Raw genomic sequence first — 27,565 nt, 5'->3', positions numbered from 1 at the left:
CAACGGCTGGGCAACGAGGTTCTCTGTCCTGCCGGCGGGCTTCGGTGCCCAGGCTTTGCGCGCCTCGGCGCAGCGCCCCGCGGGCCACCATGCTCAGCGTCGTGCACTTCCTCCGGAGCTTCTTCAAGGTGAGAGGAAGCGTCCGCGGCCCAGCGGTGGGCGCCGGGCAGCTTCTGGCCGCGCGTGGGGAGAGCCGGAGTGCTCCTTTGCGCCCTGGGCCAACTGCTGGGTATCGGGTGGGGGGAGGCACTTGACCACCCACAGCTTTCCGGCGTGGCGACCAGGAGACCGAGAGTGTGGTCTCCCCAAACTCAGGGAAGGAGAGGTGCGGCGTCGGAGGCTCCCGCGGACCAGCCTCTTCCAGGGAGGCAGACCACCTGGTGCGTGGCTTCGCTGGCACCTACCGGCTCTCCGCAGGCAGGGCGCTGAGCAGCCTAGGCCCGTGCAGGACCGCCAGTTCTAGGAAGGACGGCTTGTGCCCGACCCTGTAGGTGCCCAGGAAGTGGTTGGTATTATTATTACCTCCGCTGAGGGTGCCCAAGGGTACTAAGGGAGGGTACCATGGAGGTTGGGGCACCATTTTGAGGAAGATGTGTTTAAGCAGGAGTAGGGGAACAGGAACGTGAGAGAGTGTTAGACTTTTGCCCAAGGTATGCCCTCTCCAGACTATTCTCAAGTGGCCACAGGGACCCATTCATCTGGGATGAACCAAGGGTACCCTCTACCTCCCCTGCCCCCAACGGAGATTCCCCAGGTGAGCAGTAGGCTCCAAGGCACTATCTTGGGGTGGCCATCTGCAGATTGCCAAGCTCCACCTCCCTAGTCGAGCCAAGTGGGAGGTGGGTGGGAGGGAGGCAGGGTGGGGATGGCTCTGACTGCCAAAACAACTGCATACAAAAGAAGCAGAGAAGACCTGCCAGAGTGACAGCCAAAGGAGTGGGCTGTGATGAATGGGGCCAGGCCAGACAGCAGTCCTGTCCATGGGGGGAGGTCCAGCTCCGTTTGGCTGGGAGGCTACCTTCTCCTGGAGGTGCAGACTGAACTGGTGAGTTGAGGGGTTGAGCTCTCTCACTGAGAGCTCTGGGGGAAAGTGGCAAGAGGCTAGATGACCCAGGGCTGGACATGCTCCCAGCTGCCTTGAACCCATTCTTCAGCCAGTGTGGAATAGAAGAGCAGCCTGTGGATGCTCACACTTCTGGGATAATCACCTGTTTACAAACATCAGCAGAGGAGAGGGATGGAGTTTTTCAGGCTTGTAGGGTACTCACTTAGGTTAGTGAGTGCAGGAGATGCCTTTAGAGAACGCAAGAGGCTGGCTGGTGTCAGAGCTATGGCTCCGAGCACACAGGTGTTCCGTTTTGAATTCTGATTTGGTCACCAACAGGGTATAGGATCTTGGGACATAACCACTTTGGTCTTTATTTTCCCATTTCAAAATTGTGGATAGTAAATCCCAACCTTCCAGAGTGGGTGAGAGGATCTTATAAAATGTTGTGTTTTTATAAAGAGATGAGTCTGGGATCCTGTTCCTTCCCCATCCATGGTATTGGTGATAGCAAGTCACCTGGGTGAGGGGAAGTTGGCCAGGCAGAATCTGAGATGCCCCCACTGGCCACAGAAGTTCATGGAACAGGCAGGTGTAGATGGGGAAGAAGTTGTTGGATATCTCAGGGCAGCCACCTTGCCCACTTACTGCTGGAGCCTCCTTGGAAAGGGGAAGGTATTTTTAAGGGACACACAATCTCACATTCCCAACCTGTTCCAGGAGGCCGTACTACCCTTCCTTGTGCCCAGACTCCAGTGTTTGTCCTGGGATACCTCAGACCTCTATCTCTGTACATAAGGTGCAGATCAGATCAGATGTACCTCTCAGAGGATCTCCCTTTCTACTGTCCTTCGGAGCCACCCACGGAGGGTCCCTAACACCATCAGAGTCTACTTCTGGCTGTGCAGGTATATCTTGCAGAGCCACCTGTAAACACAGTTCACACATGTTCTTCTTCAGACACTGGTCCTAAAGAATGCTCTAGGAGGCCACAGGTGCAGGAGGTGACGGGAACCACTTGCTCAGATCACTTCCTGATCCCGCCTGAGACTCTATTGACCAAAAAATTTGATGGGCACCTGATTTGGTTGTTGGTTGATCAAGAACACTGCTTTGTCCTAGGAAACTCAGATCCTTGCATCCCACATTCAGACTCTGGTAGCAGAGACACAGTTAGTCTCCACCAAAGCCCAGGCCAAGAGCAGCCCCTTGAACTCCAGGTCCTGGGTAAGACTTCTGTTGGGACTTGCTGCAGACTTTACATAGTGTCTGGCTATGCCGTGGACACTCTCATGCTGTGGGGTCCATGGGGTGTGACAGAGTCCCCCACAGTGCAGGTGAACCAGAGACCTTGTTCTTGCATGAGTCCCGCATGAAGCTCACGGTCTTTGGGATCCATCACCCAGCAAATGAGTGGGAGTAGGACACCCAAGGAGGAAATATGTTGCTTCAAAAATCTGAGGTCCACCAAGCATTGTGCATCTTTCTTCATGGTAGGGGGGCCAATGTCTAGCAACGGTCTTTTGCTTTAAAAGGGCTATCCCAAAATGTTCCATACAATTGAACACCTCCTCTGCCTTCCTGGAGCCTTCACTGAAGTAGAAGCATACCTTGTTACTTGCTGTTCTCCAAGTCCTGTCAGTACACAGCAGCAGACCAGCGTGAGGTCCTTTGGAGTAGGAAGGTCAGGGTCTCTGCTAACTAAATGGTGGCACAAAACCAGGGAGTAGCTGAAACCCTGAGGCAGGATGGTGATAGTTATGTTACTGTCCCTGTCTTGGGTAAAGCAACCTACCTCTATTGATCCCTGAATGTTAAGATGGGAAACATACCACATACATACCACATAGCACACACATAGGCACCCACAAGCACACACAAGCACAGTTTTTACCAAATCATTGGCCAAGGAACATAATGGATCTGTTCCATTTAAGAAGATCATATGTGGGACAGCACAGAACAGTTGCAATTACCTGAAACAATTCACTGGCATTCTTCAAGGTCTCAAGTATTCTGCATAAGCCAAACTGGGAAGTTGAGTAGGGATGCACTCCTGGTTGGTGATTTCCTGTTGACCAGAGATTATTGACCATTGCTTATGATGCCCCATTTTGGAGGGGAGAGGTTGTTCCAGAGGCTTCTGGTAAAGCTTTCATACCACAAAAGTCCCCATATTGGGGATGAAGGAACCAGGATGGAGTTTCTACTGGGAACTGAGCAAGTCTCTGCCAACTGAACACCCAGGAGCGGGGGAAATCACCATAGGACAGATTCAGGATCTAGTTGCCTGCTGTTGAGTTGGATGCACAGCAAGGCTCCATTCATGATCTGGCATGCCTCCCACCTCTTATGGGTCCTCATGAGCTATAGTGGCATCCTGTGTCTCCAGGAATTAATGTTAACTCTGAGCCAGTTTTCAGTAATCTCTGAAAGATCTAAATATTTCTCTGTTTAGGAGCAGTATGTACTTAGGATGTTTTTCCAGGTAATCATCTCCCCTTCATTAAAGGAACTTTGGAACCATTGACTCAAGTTTGGGAATTAGGCAAAGGGCAGTGGAGTTTAATCAACAAACATTTATTGAACATCTACTATCTGCCAGACACTCTTCTAGGCACTCATGGAGCCCTGTGTTTACCAGACTCAGTTTAATTTTTTTTTTTACATTTTTATCAATATTACACAAGTACAATAGGACTCAATTGGTTTTGCCCATCCATTTCAGTCCTGGCAGTCCCACAGTTTATTAGTCAATCCCAAAGGGCCCCTGGCATCAAAATATTCTGATATTACTTCTCCTTGTCATGCTACCTCCTAGCATCCCATCTGTAGAAGTCACCCAAAAGGTAGCATCTTTCATCAGCATTGCCAGCTGGTAGAGAATAGTGTTATGGCAGCTTCCCAAGATGTTGACATTCTTCTTGCCAAAGTATTTTTTGGTTCTTTGGGGGACAAGGTGTGTCTTTTTGGTCCTCCAGGAGACATAGTTAGGGACTGGTGAGCAGGTTGCTCTTGATGAATTCATTCCAGCACTCTATTCCTTCTGATATTTGGATACCTTCAAGGAATTTATGGCTTTCTTGTTTCATTTCATGGTGGGGGGCAATATCAAGCTGAGGTTTTAGTCAACAAACACATCACATGCTGGAATAAATCCTGGCTCTCAGACCTAGTATACCGACTCTAGAATGGATGGGGACATCCACACTGATGCATTCATCCTGATCCCTCCTTGGTCAAATATTCTCAGAATCCATTTCCACCAGTCTCCTCAGTTTCTTGCCAGTACAAGTTAGCAAAGTCATAATTTTCTGAGATATGAGGCTTTTCCTCCATAATTTGACTTTATAATTGGTTCCCATGGCCATACTGAGATCTAACTCTACTTTGTTCAGCAGGGGTGGACATGAGGAGAACTGGTCTCACTTTATAGAATGGGTGCAAACAGGCTCTTGAAGCAGCCAGATAAGGACTCAATAGGTTTGTGAATCCTCCTCTGTTAGGGGTAACAGAGCCCCATTCCTAGGACCAGGGGTCCCACTCTTTACTAAATGGTACTCTAACTTTCATTCAGGAGCAGGGAAGCAATCCTTTCAGTGGGCTTTATAATTCATCAGCCCACAGATGGATAGAATCATTGCTTTTGCTTTAGGGATGTCTCAAGCCTGTGGCTATAAGAGAAAAGAGACACTGCGTATATGGTCATAGTGAGTCCCTAGGAGCTCAGGGATTTGACTTTGCTACTCTCCCTTTAAGCTGAACACAACAGTTAGAAGAAATTAACCCACCCCATAGTGCTTGAATTCTTCTTCATTCCTTTTTCTCAGGTTTTGTTTTAAGAGTGACTTTTCACCTAAAAGCCCCTAGTGAACATTTGGCCACAGCTGATTTGATTAGGGGTTTGCCATGCGCAGTAGGATGCCAGAGTTCCATAACTTCATTCCCAATATATTTTCACTGCCATTGGTCTTAAACAGATGGAATAACCAACCTGAGACACTCCCTTCCCCTTTCCTGTTGGTTTTGTTATCTGAAATCATCCTGGTACCAGTTTCTTTACTAGTGAAGTCTCTTGGTTGCAAAAGACAGAAATAGACTCAATAGACTCCAGTCAAATGAAAAAGTAACTGTCTTGGCAAGGTGCAGGGTAGCTCACAGGACCCAGCTTGGGCAGTCGTCTAAAGAGGCAAAGCACAGTAAGTCCTTCTAGAGCAGCCAGCTGCTTAGGATGCCCCTGGGGGACTCTCAGATCTACTGCTCCTCACTGAGAATACTTTCTAGCTCCCTCTTGTAGACATATAGGTTTGTCTTTAAGATCCAAGGTCCTGGCTGGAACTCAGCTGAACTGCCCTTTGGAAGGTGGGAAGAGAGGGTATCTGTCCCCTTTCTATTTCTGAGATAAGTGGGCCCCGGTTTCTCAGCTTTCTGGGATTCCCTACTCCTAACCCCCCATGAGCAAGACTGCTGTTCAAATGCTGGGCAGGAAAGCAAAAAATACCCCCTCATGGTGTGCAATTAAGCAAAAATCCCACCAGGACCAACTCAACCTCCCAAATTTGTGGGTGGGAAAGTGTAAGCCCCATATCCCTTGGGACATTTGCTAAGGAATCACCCATGAATGTATTAGCTCTGGAAGGCCTCAGCCAAGTCAGAGCCCCTAGGGGACCCCTTACTCCAGAGGGCCTGAGCAGGCAGGCCCAGGCTGGGTGGTTCTGGAAATTCCTACAAACTTCTCTCCAAACTTAAGGAAGCTCAACTCTGCCCTCCAGACTTGGGGTTGCCTTGCCTCCCCTTTGCTGTAGGCAGTGACAATACTGTACTATCTGCTATAGACTCAGCCCTTAATGTGCCAACCCTGAATCTCCAGCCACTGTCTGTAACCCCAGGGAGGTACTGGATTAGAATTGTTCTTGGTCTCATGTAGGGCTTGCTGACCTGGATGTTTTGTTTGTTTCTCCAGCCTAGTACAACTGGGTATCATGCCTGCACTCTGGTTTCCTGGTTCATGAGGGCTGTTCTGTCTTTAGGGAGCCCTTTCATTGTTTACTCATCTCTGCAATGGATAGTCTCCCCCTTGCCAGTTGTAAGGCTGTGAGTTTAAGTGATATTGCCTATTCTGGTCTCATGCTTGGCTTCTGAACCCTCCTGAGTTACCCAGTCTGAAGCTTCTGGAGGTGTGGATGGTGCTATTTATGAGACCCTGCAGCCCCTCATCTGCTGACCCATGTATCATAGGTCATCAAGTTGGGTGCTCCCACATGCTCACAAGGTGCCCTGCCCCAGGGAATACTCAGTGCATCAGCCTCTTGGAAGTCCCCTGCTCCATTTCTCTTTCAAGATGCAGTGTTACCTCCAGGAAGTCTTCCTTGATGACTCCTTGCCCCTTTCAGGTCCTTCTCTGTGCTGCAGCTCAGCTTTCTTCAACCATTGGAACATACCGGCTTATAATTGTTTGTCACCCCTACACACACATACATACACACACACACACACGCTTGTGCACACTCATTTATTTATTTAAGTGGGCCCCATGCCCAGTGCAGAGCTCAACATAGGCTTTCCATTCAAAACCCCAAGATCAAAACCTGAGCTGAGATCAAGAGTTGGGCATTTAACTGACTGAGACACCCAGGCACCCCTCTCGCTCATTCACTTAGATGTCCCTTTATTAAGGATCTCATTGCTATTTCTGTTTCTTGCTGTTCTTAGGAGACTCCATGACCACACAGTATAATTTCCTCTTCCCTCATGTTCCCAGCTTTTCCATCTTACTCAGATGTATGATGTGCCATACACATTGACACAAAAACAAGCCTGGTTACCTGAGGCTGTAGCCCTCCTGAGCTGCAATTATGTGTCAGAGCCACTGGCTACACACAGACTAAGTGTGTCAGAAGTCAGGGCAGGGGCCTAGGCCCTGGCTTCCAGGCTCCAGGATGACTCCAGTGTGCAGACTAGCTAAGCATTTCTGTACGGTAGACCCTGAGCTTCCTGCACAGTCCAGAGCAGGGCTGTTCTTGGCTTCTCTTGACTAAAGAGAAGCTGAAGTCAGACCATAGTTGCTCTCCAACCCCCCACTGCCCTGTAATAACTGAGGTGGTGAACAAGTGCCTCCCTGCCCGGTCAACACCACCCTGTTGACTATAGTGAATATGGGTAAACCCCATCAGTAACCATTACAGACCATCCCACCCAGGCCAGCTTGATAGGCCTTCAGCATCATCCGTGTTTTTACCAAGTAGGCCAATTGGTCTCTCTTTGACAGCTTTTTGCCTGTAAGCTTGAGAAGAGATCTTGGAGTAAAGTCTGAGTCTAGAAGCCGCCTGCTATGGCACCTGTCGCTCCTCCCAGGTCCCTTTGCATTGGTAATGGGCCCATGGGGCACCAGCATGCCCAGCTCTCCCACGTTGCTCAGTGTTCCTTCATGCAAGCCTGTCCATCTGAGGGGTATTGTGGAAGTTAGCTTGATAGTAAAAGCATGGGAAAGCGTGGGATTCCCCAGCACAGAGTGGGTACTCAACATCTTTAGTTATCTCCTTATGCCTTTCTTCCCTCAAATGAATGTTTGTTTGTTTTTTTTTGTTTTGTTTTGTTTTGTTTTTCCTTATAACCAGTGGGATTGAATGGAAATCCATGTCCTGATACTGGACCATGAGGGTGCTGCTTATGCTGATGCTGTTGGCTACAGTTCCTGATATAGGCACAAAGTCCCTGTTCAACAGGAGATCACTGGTTATTAGCATCTTGCCTCTGAGTGGTTCACACAGCCAATGGGAGAAGCCAGGGTCCTGGGACCAGTTTCCTCTGTGTGGACACTGAGACTTTTGAGAAAATGGGAAAGAGCTAAATTTGTGGTCTGTGCACACTATAGACTACCATGCAGCAACCGAAATGATGAGCTGCTGGTGCTTATGCCAGCCTGGGTCAATCTCCAGAGAGTTAAGCTGAGAGAGAGAAGCCACAATGCTGAATGCTTGCATTTATCTAAATTCCAGACAGCACTAATGAATCTGTAGTGACAACAAGCTCATCAGTAGTGCCTGGGGACAGGGTGTAGGGCAGTGGGGACAGGAAAGTGGTATGACATATGGACAAGAGTTGCTGGAGGCATGCATTGTTCTGCATGTGGTGATAGCTCTATGCCATTTACATGTTATGCCATTTACATGGTTTCTGAACCATCCAGTAATACTTTCAGTGAGTGCAGTTGTACCTGTCAGCTACCTCCTGTCAATCACACCTCTTTCAAGCCAGGCTGTCTCCTTGGCAGAACTAGCCTAAGGTCTCCCGCCCAAAGCCTCTCAAAGCACTCTTCCTTCTCTGAGAACAAGTCCCTTCCTGGATGCCATGGGCACAGAGACCATGAGAGCTAGTGAGAGCAAGGTGGAGGCCCCATCTAAAATAAGAAAGGTGATTCTGGCTTCCTCAGTTGAGTACCCAACAGAAGACGTCCTTAGGACAAGCATGTCTGTGCGTCACTGATGATGTGTCATTTTTGGTGGGTTGTATAATAGATGTAAGACCAGAGACTGTGCCCACATGGGGTGCTTGGTCATCTGAGGCTCACTCCTGGGAGAATGCAAATGCCTCCTTGCATCTCAGTGAGGTGGTATTGGAAGGACTGGCTATGGCATTTGGGTCTGGTGAGCTGGGTTTGGTGAGATTTATGGAAGTGGGGCTTTGCTCTCCATTGGATGTGGGAAGGAATCATAGGGGCAATTCTGTGATTGTGCAACTTAAGAAATCTTTCCCAGCACAAGGGACAAGTCTGAGGCTAAATCTGGGACTGGTAAAGTGGCAGCCATTGCTCAGAATAGCCAGCATGCGGCCGTTTGGTCTTTGTGAGCTGGACAATGTGCATGTTCCATCTGTGCCCAGATGTGAATATGATAGGTGCTTGTTTCTCCATCATGGTCCCAAAGTGGCCCTGCCTAAAGGTGATGTTCTGTGCCATTGTTCATGTTCCACAGGATGATAAAAGCACCCAACTGTGACACCAGACAGCTCCTGCATGTTGTGATTGCTTTTGTCTTTCTTGCTCATTTGGAAATGAGTAGGGTACATATCTAACCCCCGAGAACTTTATCCACAAATAGAGGGCAGGATACTCCCAGCCCTGGTTACTAAAAAGGGGCTCCAGCAGGTATTTCTGGAAAAGCCCTGGGGTGATTCTGCTGTGTACCATGGCTAATAGCCCACATATACTCCTGACTTGCTGAGTCCAGCAGAGTTGGCACTCTGGACCCCTCCCTCATCCACTCCCATAACCAAGCCAGCTCCACTCTTCAGCAGGTTCTCTCCTCCCCACTCAAGAATTTGACCTTGCCCAACCCTGCAGGCTGTCCACATGCTGCTCAGTGCATGAACAAAATTTCACCAGGAGGCAGCTATACACCCTGTCCCTTAATACCTTCTTTTTTCGTGGAAATGAATGCCTCAACCCCAAGAGCCATAGGGAGAGTATGAGTCCTCACAGTTCACAGGGCAGAGGCCTGTGACAGAGAGACAGAAGTGGTGTCAGTCACCAGAGTGGACTTGGGGGCACCAGAAAATCCTAACTACATATTTGGTATGAATTGTTATCTAAATCCTCAGTCTTCATATCTGTAAAATAGGCTAATGATGTCTCAGTAAGATGGTTGTGAAAGTCAATATGCTCACATTTGTAAAATGCCTGGCCTGGAGACTTGAGTGCTCCTGAGACTAGACTCCAAGGCAGGAACACACTGGTAACTCTGTCCCCTCCTGGGTCTACTCCAGTCCCTTGTCTGTGAGTTCTAGAGTTTATAAAACCTCAGGTAAGTGTTCATTGGAGAAAAACAAAAACAAAAACAAAAAAACCCCACTGGTTTAGAAAAGGTGTGGCCTCCAGCTGGAGGGCAGTGAGTAAAACATGGAGAAGGTGGTCACTGGGAAGGCAGCTCTGAGAAGACAGCTAATGTGGCCCCACCCCTGTGTGCAGCCTGGTACCTCTTCCCCTGCTCCACTTCCCCAGGCCAGCCTTTTACCCTCCCCAGAGGCCTTCCTCCAGCCCTGAATCAGGGACAGGGCAGGAGCTGAGCCTCTGGACAGGGAGTTCTGTGGGCAGACATGTGTGGCAGGTCACCTCTGGGCGAAGCTGACTAGCCTCATGCAGACCACAGATATGGGAGAAACCCCATGGGGAGCAGGAACTCTTCAACGTAAAGGGGGAAGGAGACCTGGATGTGGGACACTGGGGACGGGTGGGGAGGGAGGGGGCACTGAAGGTCCCAGGCTTCAAGGTGGGCGTGGGTCTGTATTTGCAGTGTTATAGTATTTGTGTGAGACCACGTTCTCTGGGGCAAATGTGCACCCCTGACCACTGCTGTCTTTCAGGGCTGCCCTCTGCAGTTGCCACTGGGAGTGCAGTGGCTCCCTTGCGCCAGGACTAATCTAAAGCATTCAAACGCTGACATTTGATTCATTCATTCTAACACATAGAATTTGCCAAGCACTGTTTGATCCCAGGTCCTGTACTAAGGACACTAAACCATGAGGAAGACACAGCCTGTTCAGCCACAAGCCCCTGATAAGTGATTCAAGCACTCCTGAGTTATAAGGCCAGCATCCTTTTGAGTACTCAGTAGAGGATGTGACCCCTCATACTGAAAACCCTCCCTGCTTTTGTGTGCATGTACCTTCTGCTTCCAATTTCAAAGATCACAAAACCTATGGATGGCAAGTTAAGAACCCTGCTCTGGATAGTGAGCTCCAAAGGACCAGGACCACTGCTTCTCTTTCCCATCCTTAAGGGCCCAGCATGAAGCTTTGAGTGAAGTGGAGGCTCTATGCATGTTTCAGTAAGTTGACTGGTAACATGGCCTTTTATTCCAGGTGATGGAGACCTGGGTTCTAGGGGAGGGGTAGGCTGTCCATGTAAGTAGAACAAGGAGTCAGACACTACTCATGGGGGATGAGTTTCAATGGGACCAGAGTGAGGAGGCCTTGGAGAGGTTTGAGTTCCTGGGGGATCAGGCACTGGCAAGGCAGTGAGCCCAAAGGGGAAATGATCATGCACAGGCTGACAGACCTGGCCAGGATGGTGCCTGGAAGCCAGAGGGCCATGCCTTGGAGAAGCTGAATGGGCTCTGGATACCTCTGAACCTCCATCCCAGCCAAAGTCATTGGGCAAGAGCTGGTGACAAAGCACAGAGGTAAGAAGGGAGAGACAGGCCCAAAAAACAAAGAAGTATTGCCTGCCTATGTGCACCCCACGCCAAAGGGTGCCACTCCCCACCACTGGCAGAGGAGGAGAGGACACCATGTGGGGTCTGCAGGCCCCATCCAGAAGCTCTTCTCTCCAAGTCCAGTGGCCTGGATTCTGGATCTTATGGCCCCACTCAGTGTGGTCTTTAGCAGAGCAGAATCTTGGAGCATGTTTGTTCTTCTATAAAATGGGCACATTTTACCTGGTGCAGCTCCCTCTGAAGAGTAATAGGGAACATTAGGGATCTCTGGGAGATTTGGCTCCTCACAGGGGTTTATAGAGAAGACACTTTGTTGAGTGTTCAGTGCCATGTCCCAGGGGCACAGAAACAGGCAGTACAGAGAGACTTTGGGATGCATGGAAGTTTTGCCCTAGCTGCCAGGTATGGGCACAGCTGCCACCTACTCCTGGGGAATGCCCCAGAGGGCTGGTTCAGGTCACCTTTCTCCATGGAACCTGAGGAAGACTCACTTCAAATTACTCAGGAGAGGCACTGTAACTTTCCACCTTTCCTTGAGTCTAAGATAAACTTATTAAAAAACAGCTTATTACTTTTGAAATCAAGATGTACTTAGAATTGATGTGTATACTTAAAAGGGATTTCTTCTTCCCTCTTAAAAGTTTCATTAACTTAGTGACATCTTTGCTTTGAGGAAATAGAATACTTGTAAACCTCATATGTGATCAGGAAATATAGTGTGTGACATCCCCAGGAGACCCCAATTCCAGTCCCCCACCACCATTACCTGGAGGGCTTATAACTGCCGGGTCAGGCCAGTCTGGCTCATTGAGAGTTCTTAAAGGAGCCTAGAGTGCACATTTTGAGAGTACCCTCAAAATGACAAACAAAGATAGCTGGATAACCCTCCCCAGGAAGAAGGAACAGATTCCTTCAAATTTTTTCAGAGGTTCCAGCCCCAGTCCCCAAAGCTGCCTATATCACATCTTACTAGAAGTGTATGTGATCAGCATGGTTGTGTCTGATAGGCAGAATAAGAGCCACATTGCTGAGTTGTGCTATATTCTTCTTCATGCAGGTGGAGTCACCACTCAGGGCACTTCAGAGAATAGGCACTTCTGGCGACGCCTGTGGTCTGGAGTTTTCCCAGAGAGTTATTGACACAGACAGTGGCTGGGCCGCCACATGCAAAGATTGCGTTTCTCTGGGAACTGGTCCTATGCTTCTTCAGTGAGCCAGGTCATGGGACCTCCTCCAACTTGTCTGTCGCCCTCAACTTACAATTCCAAATCCCCTCAAATTGGCCCAGTGCCTCTCTCAGGACACATAGGCTTCCCTCTGGGCCAACTCCATGTGTTCTAACACAATAGGCAACACAATAAATAAAACACACCACCAGTGGACAGTCAAGACAGACTGTGGGAATGGCCAAGCCTCCAGCAGAGGTGATGCAGCAGCAGGCAGAGGCCTCATTTGTAGATGAAAGAATTAAAACTCTTCAGGGGTGATGAGCACAGTGGTGGTGGGGAAGCAATGGAACAAGATCCAACTTCAAAACTTCCACTTTTCTGCATACTGGGCAGCCCTAGCAGTTTAGGCTTACCGATGATACCCTTTCTGATGACATTCTGGGGCCTCCAGAGCCTCTGTCATGCAAATGCTTCTGTGTAGGAGGAAGAAGATTAACCCTGTGCAGGGCAGGATGTACTCCAGGCCCCAGCATGCAGCCTACAGAATGGCCTGGGCTGGGACCTGGGACTGCCCTGCCTGCAGATCCACTATAAGCAATTCACTCAGTTCCTCTGAGTGGGATGTGAGGTTCTCCAGGTTTGTGCACTGTGTAGGGCACTAATCAAAAGTCAGGAGTCCTGACTGCTATTGAAGTGCAGACGTATTTGCTTTTGGAGAAGGACAAGTACTGACTGTAGCTGGGATGGGACAGGTTCTCCAGGACCAAAGGTCAGTGCCTGCCTTTTCTTTGCCTGTGGCAGGGTGGGAGAGAGGCGCCATCTGGGAAAGACAAGGCAGAGAAGATGCAAATCAGGACATGTCCATAGATGGTGACAGACATTGTTTGCTGCCCACAAGCGGGTGAGACCTACCTGGTATGTGGCTCATTATTTCACTTGTTGGGAGAAGAGTCTGTGCAGGCTCCACACCCAGCTCTGGTTTGCATTAGTAGATTGTGTGGTGTTGTTTCTTGGGCAGCTGTGTCTTTTCAGAAAAAAGAAGGCCACACTCTTCCCCATGAGATAGACTGCTAAGATATGTGGGCAAGAATGTGCCCCAGTGAGTGCCCGGGAGCAGTTCCTTTGGCTTGGGCAAACCTCTTTTGTTAGGCCTAAGGAGGAGCAGGAGCTGCAGCCAGGATTTGGGTGGGCAGCTGCACGCTGTCTCTGGTCCAAGAGATTGGAGTGGGATAGGCTGTGGACCTCCAGTGTACCTGCGAAGCTGCAGGTGAGAGTCCAGCATCTTGTGGGTCACAAGAAGAAGCAGAGTGACATCACCAACATGGACACATGTCTACTATAATCCTCCTGACTGCTCTGTCATCAGCTCATCTGTGATCCAGAGCAAGTCACTGATCCTCACAGGGCCTCTGGGGACATAGCCAGCAAGAAATGTGAGAATATGAAGTGTGTGCCATTGTCCTGGGGATTCTATAATGTTCACGAGACATCATGAGTTAATGTCTATACACTCAGAGCTTGGGAGTCAGACTTCATCCAGATTTAAACGCCGTCAGATAGTAACTTGTGCAAGTAGCTTGGGCAGGTTGTTGTTCTGAGCTTCATAAAGATGTCTGTAGAATAAAGACAATACTACCTGCATCATTTTAAGATTAAATAATGTATAAAAAGGTACTAGACATGTGGTGAGCATTTCATATTTAGCTATTTTGTTATAGATGTTATTTTTGCAATAGGAGAGACAAATTCCTCCAACTGCACAATTTTCACTCAGAAGTGCTGCTGAGCAGCTGCTCTGTGCAGGCCCTGTCCTGGGAGCTGGAGTTCTAGAGGGACTGAGCCATGCTGTCCCCTCAGCAGTGCCTGTCTAGTGGAGGAGAGAGATCAGCCAATAGCTGCAGCAGCAACAACAGCATCAATGGCCATAATGACAGCAATTCCTGCGCAGCCTGGGTTTGAACCAAAAAGTAGTCTGAATTAGGGTGCCCGGGAGAGAAAGCACCCAACCTTGCCTAGGGAGGAAGGGGAGAACCCTGGGGAACCAGGGAGACTGAGAAGTAAATAGGCCATTATGTAGGACTGTGGGAAGCACTGGTGTCGGGGTGCCTACTGCCTACTGCCCACAGAACCTCAAAGAAGGCTACAGGCTAAGGTGGAACTTGAGGGAGACTCTGAAGAGTGAGTTGAGGGGAGCCTGATGAATCAGGAAAGGACAACATGCAAAAGGTAAAAAAAAAAATCAGTAAAGGTATATGTTGCAAGCATGGGACTCTCAGGAGAAGCACAGGATATGTGCTGGGACATGGAAGAGATAGTTTTGGAAATGAGAGTAGGGCCTGTATGGGTTTTAGTCCAGACATTTTCTGAGGGTGGTAGAGAGTCAGAGTGGTGACATCAGATGTAGCTTGTATACAGCACAAATAATGATTGAGTGTGGGACTTGATCTCCTTCTTCTGTACAGTGTTTATCAACTGATGCATCCTAAGATAGCATTAGCTCTTTGGGCAGCCACATTCCTTTGTGGATTAAAATCCCTGCCAAGTTAGGTTCAGAACCTGAACAGGGGAAACTTTTTAGAACTGAATAAAAGTACCAGGTCTGCTATAGGGTCTGGATGAGGTTTGAACCTAACTAACAGCAGGATGGCCTCATTCCACCTAGGACTAGCCTTATAAATAAAGTAAGAGGTGGCCATTTACATAGTACTCAATAAAATAGGCTTAGTAACTCCTGAAATATCTCCTCCTAGAGCCTCATTATTCTGATATCTGGTACTTTTATTCCAGAATCCATTTCCTTGCCTTTCTCAGCTCTTAGTAACTGCCTAAATTCCTAGGCTTATGACCTGCTCCATCTTCAAAAGCATTACTTCCTCTCTGCTTTCAGCATCACAGTCTCTTCCTCTGATCCTCCTTCATCCCCCTGAGAAGGCCCATGGTGATTACATTGGGCCCACCTGGATGATCCACGGTGAGCTCCCCATCACAACATCCTGAACATAATCATACCTGCAAAGTCCCTTTTGCCATAAAAGGTGACCTTCACAGGTCATGGATATTAGGACATAAGCACCATGGGAGTTATTATTCAGTCCACACAGAAGGTATTTTACAGATGTGATAAACTGTCTAATTCATGGTTTAGAAAGATCTGGCTGGTAACAAAATGGGAATAGTAAGGCTGGAGGACTACAGAGTACTTTGGAAGTTGCTGCTAATTAAAGGGTACACCTGGATCAATGGCAATGGGACAGAGAAGAGCACTCGGGAGGTATAACCCACAGGATTTGGAGCCAGTTAAGATGTGGGATGAATGAGAGAGGGCTCAAGGTTTCTGTGTTCATCAGTTGGCTTGACGATGGTATCCTTGATCAATAGGTAGCACAGAGGAGGCAGAGAGAGATTACTGTGCTTGTTTGGAATCTGACTTTGAGGTGTCTATGAGATAAGCAGTGGGTCCTGGTAGACAGGTCTGCAGGTCTGGAGAGGAAGGTGGTGACAGCTATTTGGTGTGCTGAGCACACAGGCATCACTTGAAACCACAGTAGATCAGATGACCCAAGGGCTATGTCTACAATTAGAAAGAACACAAAAACTGCCCTGGGGTGACAATGACTTCCACAGTTAAGGAGAAATAAGGGTGTGGGAGGAAGCTAGAGAGGCGGCAGAGCACCAGAGGAGTACGTCCTGTGTTGGAGCAGAGAGTTAATGCATTTGCATTCAAACAGAGTCCTTTCTCCCCTGAAGAATGGCCACTTCTTATCAAGTAAAACCCTGCAGGAAAAGGGTAGAAATGGTTCTGAGTTTTTGCTTGTTGAACTTGGGGGCCAGGAGCTCTAGCTGGGAACTGGACTGATTCTTGGACATTAGGTGCATGCAAACACAGAAAGAGTAAAGTGAGGTCCCCTCACTGGAACAAGTAATGGCTAATGGGAACCATTTTGCTCTCAGGCTTGCCCTGGCAACAACTGAAAAGCTCTATTATTTGCCTTTCTGGGCACATTCACTGAAGAGGCTCAAGGTTTTGGTGCAATGCAAAAGTCTCCTGCCTCTGAGAACAACAGTCATCCTCTTCAGTCATTCCCATACAGGGGCCTTGTATAGAAATACTTCTGTGGGAGAGATCCATGACCTTTGAGACTGTTTCTTCTATATGTGTTGCTACTTTTCCCTCATGCATCTTCCTCCCCTGTCTGGAGAAGAGAGAGGAATTAAGAGGATGGAGCAGGTGAATGTTGGCAAAATGTGTAAGATCAAGGCTTAACAGGAGAGGTGAAACTTAACATGTCCCCTGAAAATAGGATAAGACTTTTGGTAGAACTGAGTAGTCAGGAAGGGGTACATTTGAGAAGGTGGGATGAGCACATTAAGATAGAAAAGCAGAAAAGGGCATGAAATTTATAGGGGCAGGGCCCAGAGACTGGCTTAGCTGGAGGGAGTGCATCATGGGCCTTGAGCTGCCAGGACACTGTCCTGGAGAGGCTCTCTGGCCTTGCTCCTTCCTCTAGAATAGAGCATTGCTTCATGTTTGAATGGTCCTTATTTTATTGTGTCCATTCCCATGTAATCCTCTCAGAATTGTGTGCATTGAGGTGAATGAATTAAACAAGCTCCCAAAGTCATGGCAGTCTTAGTCAGTTCCAAGATGGAAATTGAGGGAGGGGGAACTATTTGGTGGCTACTTACATGTCAGAATTCTAAATATAGGTTGTCATTTAATCGTCAGCTCTACTAGGACAAGTGGATTTTCAGAAGAAAGACCACAGTTCGTAAAGGGACCCAAGGGACCCAGCCAGACAGTTGGAGAGCTGGGTCATGAGTCACCTCTTTCAGCCCTATAATGGCCTACAAGGAAATTATCTATACCTCAGCTTCCTGCTCTTGGACCTTTGAAATGACCACTAATGTACAGATGCTTTGAGAAGTCTGTAAAAGAAAAATCAATTTAATCTTATGGCATTTTCTAAAATTATTTGATTGTCAGTCTCATCACCTGTCTTCCAAATCCCATGGACCCTGCTTCAAGAGATGCTTCATGCCAGCAATCTAGGAAACTCAGGTCCACTTCCCCAGATCCTGGGAAGACCCTCTGACTTTTTGTTAATTAAAAATCAACTTGACTCTCTCCCTATGGTTCTCTCACCACTAGAGCAAGAAAAAGGGAAAGACCCTGTGTCCCTGGCTTTGATGTTTTCCTTGTGAAAATCCACAAAACAGATTGGGCATAGAAAATGGTAAAATGTGTTTTCATAGCATCTTGTGTCAGCTGTGACCTTAGGTGAGTATTTAACCTGGCAGAGCACAAAATTCCCATCTGGAAAATGGAGCAAATGGTGCCTTGCAAGCCTACTCTACAATTTATGTAAGAATAGGGAGTGGAAAAAACAGACACATAGACCAGTGGAACAGATTAGAGAGTCCAGATAAGGACCCTCAACTCTATGGTCAAATAATCTTCAACAAAGCAGGAAAAAATATCCAGGGGAAAAAAGACAGTCTCTTTAATAATTGGTGCTGGGAAAATTGGACAGCTATGTATAGAAGAATGAAAATTGACCATTCTCATACACCATACACAAAGATAAACTCGAAATGGATAAAAGACCTCAACATGAGGCAGAAATCTATCAAAATCCTAGAGGAGAACATAGCAGTAATCTCTTCAACTTTGGCCACAGCAACTTCTTTCAAGGCACATCTCCAAAGGCAAAGGAAACAAAAGCAAAAAGGAACTTTTGGGACTTCATCATGATCAAAAGCTTCTGCCCAGTAAAAGAAACAGTCAACAAAACAAAGAGGCAACACACGGAATGGGAGAAGATATTTGCAAGTGACACTACAGACAAAGGGCTGATACCCAAGATCTATGAAGAGCTCCCCAAACTCAATATTCAAAAAACAGATAATCATGTCAAAAAATGGGCAGAAGACGTGAACAGACACTTCTCCAAAGAAGACATACAAATTGCTAACAGACACATGAAAAAATGTTCATCATCATTAGCCATCAGGGAGACTCAAATCAAAACCACATTGAGATACCACTTTACACCAGTTAGAAGGGCCAAAATTAACAAGACAGGAAACAAGTGGAGAGGATGTAGAGAAAGGGGAACCCTCTTACACTGTTGGTGGGAATGCAATTGGTGCAGCCACTTTGGAAAACAGTGTGGAGATTCCTTAAAAAATTGAAAATAGAGCAACCCTATGAGCCTGCAATTGCATGACTGGGTATTTATCCCAAAGATACAGATGTAGTGAAAAGAAGGGCTATCTGTGCCCCAATGTTCATAGCAGCAATGGCCACAGTCGCCAAACTGTGAAAAGAGCTAAGATACCCTTCAGCAGATGAATAGGTAAAGAAGATATGGTCCATATATACAATGGAATATTATGCCTCCATCGGAAAGGATGAATACCCAAATTTTGCATGAACATGGATGGTACTAGAGGAGATTATGCTGAATGAAATAAGTCAAGCAGAGGGAGTCAATTATCATATGGTTTCACTTAGTTGTGGAGCATAAGGAGTAACACAGAGGACATTGGGAGATGGAGAGAAGTGAATTGGGGGAAATCGGAGGGGGAGATGAAACATGAGAGACTGTGGACTCTGAGAAACAAACAGGGTTTTGGAGGGGACGGGTGTGTGGGGTTAGGTAAGCCTGATGGTCGGTATTAAGGAGGGTACATATTGCATGGAGCACTGGGTGTGATGCATAAACAACGAATCTTGGAACACTGAAAATTAAAATAAAATAAAATAAAACTTATGAAATAGAATTAAAAAAGAATAGGGATTGCATCTAGCAGGATGGGAACTGCCATTTTTTCTCTGCAGAGAGTAGGCTTAGCTTTCTGAAAATGACTTCAAGCCTGTTTCAAGATGTTCACCTTATTGATAAGGGTTAATGTGTCTTCCTCTGCTGATTATCAAAACACAGAACTCAAGCTTCCTGGAGATGCTGGGGAGGAGGGGTATGCAGAGAGATGCCATGTCAGCCTTGCACCAGGCACATCCCAGTACGTAAGCCTTGTTTTCAAAGATTTATTTAGTCTAAAACCTGCCCTAGAAGAAACCATAGTTTTTGTACTAAAACTATAAGTATGTGATGGACAGCAGATGAAATTTTGAAATCAAGATTGTCTTGGGAAACTGGCCCTCTAGCTTCTGTATGCACAGGCTGTTCAGTGCTACAGCAAAAACCCCTTCTGGTTCCCCCATCCAGGCTTCTTGTCAGCAGACATTACTCCAGAGCTCGGTTCCTCCTATTTCCCAGCTTTCTTCTTTGAACTGCTTTGAGCTGAATTATACCAGTTGTGTGTTCCTTCCCTGTGACCACTCGGTACAATTGCAAATCTTACTTCTGGCAAGTTCTTTTGTCTGATGTGTGCAAAGTTCTTAATGGGGTTTCTAATGGAGTCACTCAGAAAAGAGACTGTCTTTCTGCCAGCTCCTTATGAGAGGGAAGAATTTCCCTGTTGTTTGGGGATTATGGGTTACCAGAAAATACAAAGGAGTGGAGGAGAAAGAAGGGGCTGGGATATCAATGCCATATGTGTAAAATGGGAGCACCAGCACCTCACAGAGCTGTGGTACAGTTTGATGGGATGGGTTCAGGACTTCATGGTAGCCCACCTTCGAAGAGCCTCTATTAGGCTGCCCATGGACACCTCCCAGCTTGCAGCTGGTCCATGTGCTCACCTGTGGCCACAGACGCACATGCTCAGTATTAGCTTGCAGAGCATGCTTTAAAGACTCCTAAGGCTGCGAATTTCTAAGTCAGATGACTAATACAGGGCTAACTGTGGGCACTAACTTTCTTTTGTTGATTTTCTTAATCTTCAGAGAAATGGGCACACAGAGGTTTGGAGCCAAACTGTCTGGGTTTAAATCCTGATTCACCACTTACTTCCTAGCTGATGTGACCATGACCAGGTTACTTGATTTTTCTGTGCCCCATTTTCATCTTCTATAAAATGAAAATATAGTGCCTATCTCATCTGGCTGTCGTGAGACTCATGTAAGGTAAAGGTTCAATAAATATTATTGTCATTACTCCCATTTTATGAAAGAAGACAATAAGACTCAGAAATCAATCCTGGTTACTCTTTACTTAGCTACTAGTGGCAGAACTAACTAGGACATATATCTGATACAGTTATAATCCTCTCTATGTCAGCTGTTGTTCATGGTCAGAAATGAATCCAAAATGGTAGATCAGAAACCACATAGAGAAACACTGGGCAATGTGCATGTGTGGTGGCAGGTGGCAAGAGCGCTCCTGGGGGTGGAATTTGGCTCAGGGATACACAGCATTGGATTTCCAGGAGAAACCCCCAGGTTCTGTGAATAACCTGATTTGATCAAGGTCCCTTGCCAGTGAAAAGGACTATTTTGGATTCCTTACTGTCCCCTGGTGGTAACAGATTGCATGAGGCTCTTTCCCTGAGAGATGAAAGCAGGAGGCTATTTTGAAATTGGCTCACCAGATTAATGAAGAATTTTGAACTTTTTGTTTCTCTGTTTTAGCTTTTCTGGCACCTCTGACCCAACAGCATAAAATAGTTATGGGTTTTGTTCCATTATTAATTAACGAATAGCTTACTAACTGCTTGACTTTAGTAAGTTACCAGCCTCTTAGTGATCTTCCATCCATAAAGTCAGCATCTCAGTCCCACTCAGAAATCCACGGTCTATTCCAGCTGGCTCATTCTTATTTTCAGCAGTCAAACCACGAGGTGGCAATACAAGGGTTTCTCCTTCTGTGTTATCCCCAGGTGATAGGAGAGTAGGTCAGAGGAATCGTGGCATCTGCAGGTTGGCTCAGAGCAGAGCTCTAAAAGTTAGTCTTCTGTCCCCAGTTCATATTTCCAACATGGCCAGGCTCAACACTCAGACCTGATTCATCATCACAATTTGCCTGTATATGTGCCCTCTCTTTTCTTATATGGCAAATGGAGAAAAATTTGCTCAAATTTCCTTAAAGGGCACCCTGAGGATTCAAATTAGCTAGTGGAAGAATAATATTTATTCTTATAATTAACTTAAATTTGGGGAGGGAGTTATTATAAATTTACATACAAGTTATAAGAAGTAATACAGGGAGCTGCCATGTACCTTCACCCATTTTCCCTGAATGATAGCATCTCGTAAAACTGTAGCACAATATCACAACCAAGATGTTGACATTTGTACCATCAAGACACACAACACTTCCATCACCCCAAGGCTCTCTCATGTTCCTTCTTTATAGCTAAACCCATGCCTCCATCTTTAACCACTAACAACCACTAATCTGTTCTCCATCTCTATAATTTTATCACTTCAAGAATATTATAATGCTCATTTGAACAGCACATATACTAAATTGGAATGATACAGAGAAGATTAGCATGCCTAAAAAAGACACACATTCCTGAAGTGTCCGATATTTTTAAAAGAAGAATGTTATATATGTTGCCATTTACAATGACATAGGTAGAGCTAGAGAGTATTATGCTAAGTGAACAGAAAGACAATACCATATATGAGAAATCTAAGAAACAAAATGAACAAAAGGAAAAAGAAAGGCAAACCAAGAAACAGGATCTTAACTATAGAGAACGCACTGATGGTTACCAGAGGGGACATGGTGGTGATGGGTGAAATAGGTGATGGGGATCAAGGAGGGAACTTGTTATGATGAGCACTGGGGGTTGTATGAAAGTATTCAGTCACTATCTTATACACCTGAAAATAATATTACACTGTATGTTAACTAACTGGTATTTATATAAAAACTTTAAAAAATAAAACAAGAATATTATATAAATGGATTCATACAGTATGTAATACTTTAGGTTTATATTTTTTTCACTTAGCATAATTCTCTGCATATGCATCCAAGCTGTGTGTATATCCATGGCTGGTATTTCGTTGCATGGATGTACCAGTTTGTCTAACTATTCACTTGCTGAAGGACATCCAGGTCACTTCCAGTTTTTTTCTTTTTTTTTATTAACATAAAATATATTATTTGCCCCGGGGTACAGGTCTTTGAATCATCAGGCTTATACATTTCACAACACTCACCATAGCACATACCCTCCCCAGTGTCTGTAATCCAGCCACCCTATCCCTCCCGCCCCAACTCCCAGCAACCTTCAGTTTCTTTCCTGAGATTAAGAGTCTCTTATGGTTTGTCTCCCTCCTAATCCCATCTTATTTCATTTTTTTCCTTCCCTACCCCCCATGACCTCCTGCCTCTGAAATTCCTCATATCAGAGAGATCATATGATAATTGCCTTTCTCTGATTGACTTACTTCGCTTAGCATAATACCCTCTAGTTTCATCCACGTCATTGCAAATGGCAAGATTTTGTTTCTTTTTATGGCTGCATAGTATTCCATTGTGTGTATAGGTGTGTGTGTGGGGTGTGTGTGTGTGTGTGTTTGGTATATATATAGATGATATAGATATAGATATATGTAAAACATCTTCTTTATCCATTTTTTTGTTGATGGACATCTAGGTTCTTTCCATAGTTTGGCTATTGTGGACATTCCTGCTATAAACATTTGGGTGCACATGCCCCTTTGGATCACTACATTTGTGTCTTTAGGGTAAATACCCATTAGTGTGATTGCTGGGTCATAGGATAGCTCTGTTTTCAACTTTTTTTTTAAAGACTTTATTTATTTATTTGACAGAGAGAGATCACAAGTAAGGAGAGAGGCAGGCAGAGAGAGAGAGAGAGAGAGAGAGAGGAGGAAGCAGGCTCCCTGCTGAGCAGAGAGCCGGATGAGGGACTCTATCCGAGGACCCTGAGATCATGACCTGAGCTGAAGGCAGAGGCTTAACCCACTGAGCCACCCAGGTGCCCCTGTTTTCAACTTTTTGAGGAACCTCCATATTGTTTTCCAGAGTGGTTGTACCAGCTTGGAATCCCACCAACAGTGTAGGAGGGTTCCCCTTTCTTTGCATCCTTGCCAACACCTGTCATTTCCTGACTCATTAATTTTAGCCATTTTGACTGGTGTGCGGTGATATCTCACTGTGGTTTTGATTTGTATTTTCTTGAGGCTGAGTAATGTGGAGCACTTTTTCATGTGTCTGTTGGCCATGTGTATATCTTCTTTGGAGAAATGTCTGTTCATGTCTTCTGCCATTTCTTGACTGGATTATTTGTTCTTTGGGTGTTGAGTTTGATAAGTTCCTTATAGATTTTGGATACTAGCCCTCTATCTGATATGTCATTTGCGAATATCTTCTCCCATTCTGGTGGTTGTCTTTTGGTTTGTTGACTGTTTCCTTTGTTGTGCAAAAGCTTTTGATCTTGATGAAGTTCCAATAGTTCATTTTTGCCCAGCTTTCTTTTGATGTCCATTTGCATGGTAAATTGTTTTCCTCAATTTAAATCTGGAAGTGTCTTTAGGTCTAAAATGAGTTTCTTGTGTTGCAGGTTTTTACAACAATATTTATAAGGAGTATTGGTCTGTAGTTTTCTTGTATTGTCTTTCTAGTTTGGCTGTCAGTGTACTCCTAGATTCATAAAAAAAGTTAGGATGTGTTTCCTCCTCTTCAATATTTTGAAAGGTTTGAAAAGGATATGTATTCATTTTTCTTCATATGTTTAGTACTATTCACCAGTAAAGCCATTTCATCTAATTCACCAGTAAAGCTTTTTGATGTTGTGGAAGGTTTTGACTACTAATTTAATCTCTTTACTAGTTATACTTTTATTCAGATTTTTTATCTTTTCGTGATTCACTTTTGGTGCACTGTGTGTTTCTAAGAATTTGTCTACTTCATTCAAGTTAACCAATATGTTGGCATAAAAACGCTCATCACAATCTTTCTATTTCTGTACCTCAGTAGTATTGTTTTTGTTTTTATTTCTGATTATTATGAGTCTTCTTCTCTCTGCCAGTTTTGGGTTTAATTTGCTTTTCTTTGTCTTAAGGTATGATCCTTGATTCTTGATTTAAGATCTTTTTTTTTATATGTGCTTTTATAGCTGTAAATTCCTTCCCTACCATTGCTTTCGCTATATCTCATCGATTATAGTATTTTGTATTTTTGTTTTCATTTGTCTCAATGTACAGATATTCCTCAACTTACAGTGGGGTTATATCCCAATATACCTATCATAAGTTGAAAGTATCATAATTCAAATGGGAGAAGATATTTGCAAATGACATATTCAATAAAGGGTTAGTATCCAAACTATATAAAGAACTTATAAAATTCAACACCCCAAAAACAAATAATCCAACTAAGAAATGGGCAGAAGACCAGAACAGACATTTTTCCAAAGAAGACATACAGACTGTCAAATTTGCTGGCCAAAACATGTGTCAACAGACACATGAAAAATACTCAATATACTCACCAGGGAAATACAAATCAGAACTACAATGAGATATCACCTCATATCTGTCCAAATAGCTAAAATCAACAACACAAGAAACCACAGGTGTTGGCCAGGATGTGGTGAAAGGAGAATCTTCTTGAACTATTGGTGGGACTACAAAATGGTGCAGCTACTTTGAAAAACAGTATGGAGGTTCCTCAAAAAGTCAAAAATAGAATAACCTTATGAACTAAAAAATCACACTATTGAGTGTTTATCCAAAGAATACAGGAACACTAATTCAAAAGGATACATGCACCCTTATGTTTATGCAGCATTGTTTACAATAGCCAAGATATAGAAGCAGCCCAAGTGTCCATTGATTGATGAATGGATAAAGATGATGTGAGATATACATATACATGTATACATATATACAAGTATGTATATATATACACACACACACACACACACACGCTGGAATAGTCAGCCATAAAAAAGAATGAAATCTTGCCATTTGCAGCATGTATGGAGCTAGAGAATATAATGCTAAGCAAAGTAAGTCAGTCAGAGTAAGACAAATATGATATGATTTCACTCAAATGTAGAATTAAAGAAATGAAACAAACAGGCAAAAGGAACAAAATAAGAGAGACAGGTAAATCAAGAATCAGACCCAGGGGCGCCTGGGTGGCTCAGTGGGTTAAGCCGCTGCCTTTGGCTCAGGTCATGATCTCAGGGTCCTGGGATCGAGTTCCACATCGGGCTCTCTGCTCAGCAAGAAGCCTGCTTCCCTCCCTCTCTCTCTCTGCCTGCCTCTCCGTCTACTTGTGATCTCTCTCTGTCAAATAAATAAATAAAATCTTTAAAAAAAAAAAAAGAATCAGACCCTTAATTATAGAGAACAAACTGATGGTTATCAGAGGGGAGGGGATGGGGAATGGGTTACATAGGTAATGGGGAGTAAGGAGTGTACTTGTCATGATGACCACAGGGTGATGTATGGAAGTGTTGAATTGTACACCAGAAACTAATATAAAGCTACATGTGAACTAACTGGAATTAAAATAAAACATTTTAAAAATAAAAGAAAGTATCATAATTCAAATGGGCATTTAATACACCTAACATACTGAACATCATAGCTTAGCCTAGCCTACCTTAAACATGCTTAGAACACTTACATTAATGTACATTTAGGCAAAAATCATCTAACACAAAGCCTTTTTTATAATAAAGTGTCAAATATTTCATGTAATTTATTTATTACTTTACTGAAAATGAAAACCAGAGTGGCTCTATAGGTACAGAATGTTTGTAATTGTATTGGCTGTTTACCCTCATGATCACATGGCTGGCTGGGAACCATGGCTGGCTGCCACTGCCCAGCATCACAGAAGTATTACTAATATCTCATATCACTAGCTCAAGAAAAGATCAAAATTCAAACTTCAAAGTATGGTATCTACTGAATGCATATCACTTTTGCATCATCATACATTTGAAAAACCGTAAGTTGAACAATCATAAGTGGGGACTGTCTGTATTTTCTAATTTCCCTTTTGATTTATTCTTTGACCCACTGATTGCTTAAGAATGTGTTACTTAGGGGTGCCTGGATGGCTCAGTCAGTCAGGTGTCTGCCTTCCACTCAGGTCGTGATCTCAGGGTCCTGGGATCAAGCCCCACATGGGGCTTCCAGTCAGCAGGGAGTCTGCTTCTCCCTCTCTCCACTCATGCTCTCTCTCTCAAATAAATAAAATCTAAAAAAAAAAAAGTGTGTTGTTTAATTTCCCTGTATTTGTGAATCTAGTTTTCCTGTTATTGATTTTTACATGCTGTGATAGATAAAAAAATATTTTTTGTGATTGCAATCTTTTAAAACTTACTGACTCATTTTGTGTCCAACATATGGTCCATTTTGGAGAGTGTTCTATATGCACTTGATAAAATGTGTATTCTGCTGTTCTTGGGCGTTCAGTATATTTCTGTAACCTCAGAACCTTAGTTCATGGTTTTATTCAAGTCCTCTGTTTCCTTATTGATCCTCCATTAGTTTTCCTGTCATATTAAAAGTGATGTTTTGAAGGCTTAATTATTATTGAAATGTCTATTTCTCCCTTCAGTTCTATAATGTTTGCTTCATATATTTTGGGCTCCGATGTTTGGTGCATATATGTTAAAATTGTTATATTTTCTTCATGCATTGATCCTTTTATCAATCTGTAATGTCTTTGTAACAGTTTTTATTTAAAGTCTATTTTATCCAAATTAGAAGACACACCTTAGCTCTCTTTTGGTTAGTATTTGCATGGAATATATTTTTCTATCCTTTTACTTTCACCCTATTTGTGGCTTTCAATCTAAAATGAGTCTCTTCTAACAGACATCATAGAGTTGGATCATGTAGTTGTTGGGGTTTTTAACCAATTTTCTCATTCAGTGCATTTGATTGGAAAGGCTAAGCCATTACTTCTGAATTCCAGACAGGGAGAGACTTACTTTTGTCATTTTTCTGTATGTCTTACAACTTTGTTTTCATTTCCTTCATTGCTATCTCTTTTTGTGTGTTTAATTGCTTTTTTTTTTTTTTTAAATAGCGACATGTTTTGATTCCCTTCTCATTTCCACTTGTAGCCGGTCTATGGATATTTTCAGTATGGTTAAATGGAGATTACATATATTACCCTATAGTTATAATTATTTAATTTGAACTGACTCCAATAATGCTTCTTCTACCCTCTTTATGTTTTGGTGTCACAAATTACATAATTTATACATTGTGTGTCCAGTAGTATAGATTT

At 44.7% G+C, this 27,565-nt stretch overlaps 1 protein-coding gene and 1 pseudogene across 1 annotated transcript in view; both read left to right on the top strand.

The window, feature by feature from the left end:
• The window catches only part of ARHGEF4 (Rho guanine nucleotide exchange factor 4), a 259,748-nt gene continuing 232,183 nt past the window's right edge, over positions 1 to 27,565 (top strand). Inside the window, 1 exon segment of the mRNA XM_053447833.1 lies at positions 1 to 128. Coding sequence (XP_053303808.1) covers positions 90 to 128 — 39 coding nt within the window. The 5' untranslated portion in view covers positions 1 to 89.
• Positions 21,768 to 21,864, top strand: LOC125096632 (uncharacterized; annotated as a pseudogene).

This window comes from Lutra lutra, chromosome 3 (genome assembly GCF_902655055.1).
Source record: "Lutra lutra chromosome 3, mLutLut1.2, whole genome shotgun sequence".
NCBI lineage: Eukaryota > Metazoa > Chordata > Mammalia > Carnivora > Mustelidae > Lutra > Lutra lutra.
Note: the sequence above shows the minus strand (reverse complement) of the source record. Positions and strands in the feature narration are given on the sequence as shown.